The sequence below is a fragment of the Propithecus coquereli genome, unplaced genomic scaffold (assembly GCF_000956105.1).
Source record: "Propithecus coquereli isolate 6110/MARCELLA unplaced genomic scaffold, Pcoq_1.0 Scaffold217, whole genome shotgun sequence".
Classification (NCBI taxonomy): Eukaryota; Metazoa; Chordata; class Mammalia; order Primates; family Indriidae; genus Propithecus; species Propithecus coquereli.
Window position 1 is genome coordinate 2865951 of NW_012146856.1, and position 9577 is coordinate 2875527.

At 49.8% G+C, this 9577-nt stretch overlaps 1 protein-coding gene across 1 annotated transcript in view; it reads right to left on the bottom strand.

Annotated features, from left to right (window-relative positions):
• The window catches only part of SCTR (secretin receptor), a 73878-nt gene that overhangs the window by 25015 nt on the left and 39286 nt on the right, over positions 1-9577 (bottom strand). Inside the window, exon 4 of the mRNA XM_012644666.1 lies at positions 4531-4634. Coding sequence (XP_012500120.1) covers positions 4531-4634 — 104 coding nt within the window. The remainder of the gene's footprint in view (positions 1-4530; positions 4635-9577) is intronic.

Sequence of the window (9577 nt, forward strand, 5' to 3'; positions counted from 1 at the left end):
CTGCCTGTCCGTCCCTTGTTCATCTTCTCAGCATTAAACGTGCCCTTTGTCTTCAACCTCTTTCCACAGTCTTTGACTAACATGCTCCAGTTTGTTAATGTCCTTTTTAAATAAGACACCCAGAACCGCACAGCTGAAAAGCTCCAGTTGTATTCTCTGACTAGGAAGAAGGAGAAGGGGACCATCACCTCCCCTGCCTTACATGCTACACTACTATTAATATAGCCAAGCAGGCGTTCACTGTCCAGCAGCCACTTCACTCTGTCAGCTCATCTTTGGTTCAAAAAGATCTCGGTGGACTAGAAAATTGAGCAAAAAATTAAACTGAAATATAGACATTGAAAATCTGCATTTAGGTTCAAAAAACTAAATTGTACAATAGTCTTAAAAAGAATCAAGGAAATAAAAATTTTAAAAATAATGCTATACCATTTTTTGCCAACCAAATTAACAAATATTTAAAAGTAATAATTTTCTATGAAAGGTAGAGTGGCAGTGAAAATTGCTCCAATCTTTCTGGAAAGTAATATGGAAATATGTATCAAGAACCTTTGAGGCTGGTCCAATGATGGTGGGTTATCAGAACTTATTCACATTAGTGTCACTAAAGTTGGTATTCAACCCCCCATTGCTAAATTTGACTGGCTTGAAAAAAAAAAAAGAAACTTCAAAATATGCATTCCTTTTGACCTCACTTCTACCTCCAGAAATTAATTCTAAGAAACAATCAGAAATATAAAAGCATATGTATATATAAAGGTGTTTATCACAGAACTATTTGTGATGAAAAAACTCAAATGTCCAACAATAGAAGAATAGTTAACTAAGTTATTTTAAATCCAAATGACTTTGGTGTTATACCACTAGTGAAATATTGTTTACCAAGAGTTTAAAAGAAGTCAGGACATATCGATGATGTCTTTTTTTTTTTTTTTTTTGAGACAGAGTCTCACTCTGTTGCCCAGGCTAGAGTGCCTTGGCGTCAGCCTAGCTCACAGCAACCTCAAACTCCTGGGCTCAAGCGAACCTCCTGCCTCAGCCTCCCGGGTAGCTGGGACTACAGGCATGCGCCACCATGCCTGGCTAGTTTTTTCTATATATTTTTAGTTGTCCAATTAATTTCTTTCTATTTTTAGTAGAAACGGGGTCTCGCTCTTGCTCAGGCTGGTTTCGAACTCCTGAGCTCAAACAATCCGCCTGCCTCAGCCTCCCAGAGAGCTAGGATTACAGGCGTGAGCCACCGCGCCCAGCATGATGATGTCTTGTTGTATGAAAAGGCAGAATACAAATTTTACATATGTAATGTGACTCCAGCTATATGTAAAAAAGTGTTAGGCTGAATTATATGAAATTATCCTTTTTTTGTAGATCAGAAATGATTGAATATCAGCCGTTTCCTGTGGTTCAATCTTATGCATGCACAGAAACAAGATTTTTAGGAGATACGTTAGATGTTAATGGTTAATTCTACATTGTAGAATAGGTTTATGAATAGATTGGTTATTTTCTTTTGTAATTTTTCTATGCTTCCAACTTTTCTACAGTGGGTAAGTGCTATTTTATAACCAAAAGAAAAGGGTAACTAATTTTTTTAAAGGCACAAGAATAGTATAGGGAAACCTGGCTGACAGCTGTTCATATGAAAATGACCTTGAGGGTAGAATGGCCCAAGCTCCATGATGTCAGTGTGTACTGTGGAGAAAGAGCACAGGCGTCAAAGCCAGGAGATAAGGGTTCCAAACCCAGGACTGTTACTCACCAGCTGTGTGACCTTGAGCAAATTACTCAACTTCTCTGAGCCTCAGACTCCTCATCTGCAAAATGGGGATAATAATATCTACCTTGCAGGCTTGTCAGAAGTACAAACAAGGTATCAAATGGAATATCTAGACAAAGCTTGGCACTTAGAAGACACTCAGTGCATGGTAATTTTTCCCCATTCCACCACCCACCCTTCAAAGTGAGTCCCAGTATAAGATGGTATGAAGTCTGAGATATGATGTAGCTGCTAAAAAGTAGAGCTGTTCTCAGTTACATTGATGGAGTGCTGTGAGCAGCTGGCCATGTAGGAATGTTTGGAGGCTTTTGTCCAGGTCTGGGCATGTTATTTTAAGAGGCACATTAATAAACTGGAGCATTTCTGAAGGAGGGTGATTGTGTCACCTGAAGAGTGCCCAAGAAAACCGGTTATGTTACACTTGGAGGGGAGAAAAACAAACTTAGGGGAGAAAAGTATTAGACTGACTGACATGTAGAAGGGCCAGACCTCATGTGCACTCCAGTCAGGGGAAAGTTACGAGAAAGGAGGTACATTTTGACTCAGGGTGACCAACTATGCTCTGACTACGGGAGGTGGCCTTTGAAGAGAGGGCTGCCACGTGACGTTCAGCCTCCCCAGTGACATAACCGCTCTCCCAGAAGCCAGGAGTCACCTCTCAGGCATGAAGGGAAGACCCTTGAAGGGCAGTGGGTTGCCTTAGATTAAAGATCCCTATAGACTTCGGGACATCAAAGATCTGTGATATGTCAAAATTTGGGGACCAATGTGTCAGCCTCTAATCTTGCCATGCACAGGCTGAGCTCCTCAGCTGAGGGTGTCAGCCTCGCTCCTGGAGATACCTGGACCAGCCTGCAGGAGCCTGAGGAGGCGAAGGGTGACAAGCGTGGAATGTTCAGACAGAATATTCTGTACTGTTCTGTGGCTGTAGTCATTGTCCGCCAGGTGACCTTCAGCCTGGCTCCCATGCAGACGTCTTCCTGCTTTGTATCTGTAAGGCCTGACCCCAGAGAGAGCCCTGCTCCCGGGAGGCCTGATGGGACCCTCGTCCCTCAGCTCCTAACATCTGTAAATCCCACCACCCCCAGAGTCCTTGGAGTACAGAAGCCTCACTGCTGTCTGTCCCGGATAGTGTTGCCTCTCTGTGCTGTGTGTCCTAACTGTGCCACCTGCCTTCTGTAGCCTCTACGTCAGCTGTCAGCAAACTTTCTTCAAAGGGACAGACGGTAAATATTTTAGGCTTTGGGTGCCTCTTGGTTGGTCTCTTTTGCAACTACTCAGCTCTGCCCTCATCATGCAAAAGAAGCCTTGTGTTGCAAATGGCTTGGCTGTGTCCCAATAAAGCTTAATTTACAAAAACAAGTGGTGGGCCCGAATTTGGCCCAAGGGCTGTAGTTTGTCAACCCTTGCTCTAGATAAGCAAACCCCATTTTATAATATTTACCCATGTGGCATCTATGCCTGGTCTTTCTGCCAATCTGAGTCCACTATTGGCGTTTGTCAATAGTATAGTGGTGTGTGCCAAGAAAGGACATTGTAAAAAGTAAAGAGGAAAAAGAGAAAACCAACGAATGCATATCTTCACCATCAGTTAACAAAAAGAAGATATTTTAATAAGAAGAAATAGGAAGGTTCAACTCTCAGAATAAAGAAGAAAATTTTGTGCCAGTTTGTAAACCAGTATTTAGGGACCAGTGAACCACATGGTCCGGAAACTGTTCCAATCTTAGAGTTGTTTTTGTTGTTGTTGTTTCATGTGAGCTGAAGCCACAGTAGGTCCTTTCCACCATTTTTGGACAATTAATTTTCTGAGTTAAATCCAGAACTTTACATTTCCCTTTGTTAAATCCTAGGTTTGGTATTTTCCAGTTTTAATCCTGCCGTGAACATTGTGGTTAGAGTGCTGGGCTCCATTCTTCCCAGCTGATTACTCTAAACCAATGGTTCTCATTGTGTGGTTTTGATTGATATTAATCACAAAAACTAGAGCTTTTTAGGGTCTTCAGTAATTCATAAGAGTGTAAAGGGGTCTTGAGGCCTAAAAGTTTGAGAATTACTGCCCTCTGCCAATGATTGGTTCAGGGGTGGGCGGTTTAAGTCCACTTCGGGCCAATGAGATGTGAGCACAGGCTTGGGGGGTGAGTTTGAGAAAGAAGCTTTCTTGCTCTTAGGAAAGAACCACAGGAATCCAGGCTGCCCCGCCTCTTGGGCAAGCAGTAGTGGAAAAGTCTATGGCTGCAATTGCTGATGGCAGTCACCTTTCAGTGGAAGGAGTGACAACCTTAGGAAGAAGCCCCTGGAATAGCAGGAAGAGAGGTGGAAATAATCTGGTCCTTGGGGATTTTGTGGTGCTGCTTCATCAAAGAATCCTGAAGCTCACTGTCTGCATCTCCAGTTATGTGAGCCACATTTACTTACTAAACCAGGTAGAAATTTCTGCTATCTGCAGCTCAAAGCATACCTTTGATCCTCCATCCTGCCACCCATCATCCTGCCACCCATCATCGGAATGTTCTGTCTTAGTTTTATAGATTTTACAAATTTGATACACATAAGCCCCTGTCTTCATATAAGTCAGTTCCTGGCTGTCATTTCTAGGTTGATAGACAAGGGCAGTGAAGCAGCCCATGGACACCAGTGAGCAGGGGTGTTGGGGGCAGAGGGTAGCTCCCAGGTCCTGACCACCGCCCCAGGCTGGTTCCACCCTGTCCTCTCTCCCGTCCGGGGCTGGGGGTGGAGGTTGACAGGCTTACCCGCTTCTCGTTGGAGGAGTCGTTCACGTTAACCCCACAGGCCAGGTCAGGCCTGGGGAAGGTTTCTGACCAGCCGTCATGTGTGCAGTTTCGAAACATGGAACCTGTGGGTGCCAAGCGTCCTGTAGGTGAGCAGTGGGGGCTGGGCACTGTTATTTTTATGGTAAAATCTACTGTAACATGTAAATACCCCAACCACCTCATGGTTGCAGAAACCAAGGCACACAGTGGTTAAATAACTTGCCCAAGATCACACCCTAGTAAACAGGGGAAAGGGATTTGAACCCTGGGGTTTGGGCTCCAGAGCCCACACTCCTGACCACACGCCACGAACTAATCCCCTTTCTGACCCCGCCAGTGCTTCTCCCGATGCCAGGTCCTGTGCCGTTTAACAGGTGGGTCTCCGAGGAGTCTGTGGTGGCTGGTAAGGACCTGACCACTCCCATAATGATCTTTTCTCAGGCTGCCATTGTCACTCCTCTGCTCGAAGTTCCATTTTATATGTAACTTCATGCCTTGCTCGCCCAGTCATTGAAAACCACCAGAAAGCCACTGAGATAAACCCTTCCAGACAGCGCCTCTCACAGAAGGGATGGAATTATTAGTCCTCCAGCCACGACAATGAGGCCGCCCCCTGCGTTTCTCTGTGTGATAGATCACGAGACTACCACAACCCTCGCTCTGCTGCTCACCGCCCTGCACCCCTGGCACAGGCTGCACACTGCACCCCTCTCACCACGTGGCCACTCCGGTGCCCGGCTAGACAGATGGATGCATGGGGATGAAGAGCCTGCTCTGAGCCCTTCTGCAGAGGAGAGGAGAGCGCACTCCCACCGGAGCTCTCAGAGCGGGGGCCCAGCCTGGGGAAGGGAGCCACCAGCCAGGAGGGAAGTCCTGGAAGGCCACCAGGAGGAGTTTCCCTCCTTGGACTGGACGGCCCAGCTGCATTCTGTGCTCTGGGCTGCCAGGCAGGGCTGAGATCCAGCTCCCGGCTCTGTCCGGTGTTGGCACTGCAGGTGCAGGGTGCCAACCCCAGGGCCTGTGGGCAGGAGCCCTGCCTCCCCTTTGCTCTCCCATGAGCCCTGTCCAGAGGCACCTTGACAACCCCAACAGGGCCTGGCATACTCCTCTCCCACAGACACTAATAGCTGGGCCACTGGCTCGCAGAGTTTAGGGTCAAACAGTTACCAACGAGCTGGAAAAATATGGCTGGCTTTTCTAGAATCAGCCACTGCGCTGAGTGCTTTACATACAGATTCTCACAGTGCCCCATTGAGAGAGGTGCTCCTGCCCATACACGGACCAAAAAACCAAGGCCCAGATGGGGGCCACAGTGCCCAGCCAGGTGTATCCCATCACTGTACCGCCCTCCCTCCTGGCTCTCTCCCTGCGGTCTCAGGAGATGGTGTCTTTTTGGGCTCTGGGCATGCGCAGACTATGAAGTCTCAGGAGGCCTAGAGCACAGGTTTGGAAGCAGCCAGATCTGAGTTTGAAACCCAGTTCTGCCTCTTGGTGGCTGTGTGACCTTAGGGGCATCGCTTCTCTGTGCCACAGGGAGATAATCACCCACACTGCAAGAGTGAGCAGGAAACATGATAGCACACACAAAATGCCCAGGCTGGTGCCAGGCACAGAGCGGGCACCGCGGTATTACTCCCCTCTCTTTTTGGCCTTTCTAAAGTAGGCAGGAGTGGGCGGGGCTTGGAGTCTTGGAATTTAAGGGAGGGGTGGGAGGTTTCTAGAATTACATCAAGGGAGCTAGGTTGTCAGATTGGAAAGAATGGTGCTCACATTTAGGCTGGTTGGATGGGAAGTCGAGTTAAGGGAACACAAACACCCCCGAGGCCAGAGTGGAAGATTATCAGACAGCGACAGCCCAGAGGCTGGGCTCTCCATGGGCTTGCCCAGGGCAGCAGGCCTGCCTGTTTGGGGGCCTATCCTCCCTGATCCGGCAGGATCCCCAAGACAGATGCTGCATGGGATCAGGCTAGTTGCCCGTGTTGATGGGGCACTCAGCAGAGGAGACAGGTTGGGCTCTCTCTGGGGCCCCTTCAGCCCCACCCACTTCCCAGGGCTTAGTTCCTAATAGGCAAGCTGTCCTTAACCAGGTGTAGGCCATATATGCCTCTTTCTCAGGGCACCCCTTTCTCAGGGCACCCCTGGAAGACAGTCAGTGTGTTTGTGCATGTGCATGTGTGCAGTTTGGGGAAGAGCCAGGCCAGAGCTTTCATCTGATTTTCCAAAGGCTCCGGGACCCTAAGCAGGTTAGGAACCTCGACAGCTTTAAGTCAGATCCAAGCTAAGACAGAAGAGAAAGAGGGCCCAGGCCTGACCCCACCCAGGAAATGTGTTTTTTAACAAGGAACTCTGGAAGACCAGTGCCCTTTTAAGAATCAAAGGAATGCAATCTAGAGGGAACATTCTAGGCCTGGCAGGAAGAGAGAAACATCTGGGGGCAGAACCCAGGCTGCAGTTTCCCTGGTCACACGGACACCCATCCTGTCTGGGCCATGTAGTAGGTGCCCTGAGAAAGAATTCATTTATTATTCTTTTTCTTCTTTCGAAAGGAAGGGTCCAGAACAGCACCTTGTCCTCACTGTGCGCTCCATTCTGGGGTAGGGAGGGGACTCCACTGAGGGGAGCTTCCTTCCTGAGCCGAGGTGACGGGCAAGGGGCTAATCTAAGCCCCTGGGTCTACTGGGGGAAAGGTGGGGTGAGTGGGAGCTCTTGGTGACGCACTGAGCCAGACAGGTCTTGACCTATGCTCTTGGGCCGGCCAGCACCCTGAGACTGGGTGCGAGCAGCGTGGCCCCCAGTGGTGAGACGATCGTGCCCACCACCCCAGGAGCTGCGCTCTGTGCCCAGTAAGCAAGGGCTCGGAGTGGACCTGCGGCCCCACAGTGACACCATGTGGCGACGAGGAGAAACTGAAACAGAGGCAGGCATAGGACCCCAGCTTCCATCCTCACAGTGTGCAGACATGGAACTGACCCCCTGACCCTCTGGGGTTCCTCCGGTGGGTTGTGCAATTCAAGGGTGCGGGAGCCTCAAGAGGGAGGCAGTGGGCTTCTAGTGAATGAGACAGGCAAGGGTGCAAGCCATTAACTGGGGAGGATGTGACAGGATTGACACCTGGGCACCCTGTGGCCATGAGCAACACCGGCTCTGCCTACCTCCCTACATAAGGACAGGAGAGATGGAGGCGGGGGTGGGTAGAGGCACTGGGACTCTAGGAAGGCGCGAAGGTGGGGCTGGGAAGGAGAAGAGCTTCCAGTCCTCTCCAGCAGGAGAAATACCAGTCAGCCGTGGAGGAGCCCTGGACAGGAGTCAGAAACCAGAGTCCAGCCCTGGCCTTGCACCAGGTCAGCCATGTCTGGACTACTGTCCTGTGTCCTGAGCTCCCAGACCCCAGAGACAGACATGGAGGGGTCATGCCAAGAGGTAACAACTGTTGGTCATTTTGCAGGCATGTGCGTGGGGTGGGGGCAGCATGGGAGGAGGAGGAGAAGAAAGACAGGATGGGGGGGGAGTAGGGACAGAGGAATACATTTAAAATCTATTTCCAAGCACAGCCTTGCAGGATAGGTATTATTTATTCTTTCCATTTTATAGTCAAGAAAACTGAGCCTCAGAGACAGTGAGTAACTTGGGCCCTGAGGCTGACTGGCACCCAGCTAGATGACATTTCTCCGTGTCCTTTGCAGTTAGGTGTCACCATATGACTGAATTCTGGCAGAAGGAATGTGGGCAGAGTGGTATCCCTCTCAAGCCTGGCCCTTCCAAACTCCCTCCATGGGATCCTCTGGGTGCCTTACCCTCCCCAGTCGGCCTGGAAGCTGTGTGTCGAAGCCACAGCTATGAGGTGCAGGATGCCAGAGTCCCGCATGGAGGAGAGCCACCTGCTAATCAGGGTCACCTGTTTGGGACTTTACGTGGACAACTATCGTACGAAGGCTTTGAGATTTGGGGGATTTGTCTGTTACAGCAGCTAGCGCTACCAAACCAGTAAGTGGAGGAGTGGGGTTCCAACCTGCCTGCCTCGGCCCTTCCGATTCCCACCGTATGGGGGGTTGAGTGTAGCTGCAAGGGCCAGTGAGCAACATGTTTCCCAAATCTGTGTGTGTGTGTGTGTGTGCACGTGTGCGTGTGTGTGTGCGTGTGCATGTGCCCATGTGCACTGGAGAGTTACAGGGAGAAGAATCTACACTCCTCCCCCACCATCTCTGACCCATGGTGACCCTGGCCTTTGGAAGGCAAGTGGGCCTTAGTGCTAGATCACCCATCCTTTAGTTTGTTCTTGTTCAGGGCCTCAGCAGGCAGCTTTTTCTGTCCTGCATGGACAAAGTAAGAGGGACAGCAGGCTAGGCCAGAGCAGGCTTCAGATGATAAAGGACCGCACAGAGGGCAGGATCAAAAACCAGGAACCTACCTTTCCTCAACCTAGGGTCACCCTGACCACAGGGCCATAGACCTGCCTTGACCGTGACCTTAAGGACAGAGTACTGGTTTTGAAGTCAGAGGAATCAGGTTTGAGTCCTAGCTTCTCCACCTGTTGCTATGAACTTTGAGGCAAACTGCTAAGCCTCTCTTATCCCTGTTATTATTACTGTTTACTGGGTCAAGAGAAAAGTTACATGATTTGCAGGGGTTTGTAATGACTAAATGAGCCCATGTATATAAAAATACTTGGCATATGGTCAACCTTTAACCAATGTGAGCCAATTAGGAAAACCCTTAAAACTGCAGCTGGGGGTTAAGGGATCGCCCAGGAGGCCACACTTTATCAGCAGGGCCTGGCAGGATGGGCACAGAGGAAGGGAGTGTTCTGGAAGGCCAGGCCATTTGGGGACCTGGCACTGCCAGGGTGGGATCCAGACACAGGGGCTGGCACAAGGCCCCTGGTTGCTAAGGGGATAGAAACATGGAAGGAAGGAGGGGAGCCCCTGGGGGGGGGCACAGGGCAGAGAGAAGCAGGCCCGGCCTCCGTTCTCACCTTCCCCGGCGCATTGCCTCCCGCCCCTTTGTTGGGACCTGAGAACTGAGCCCC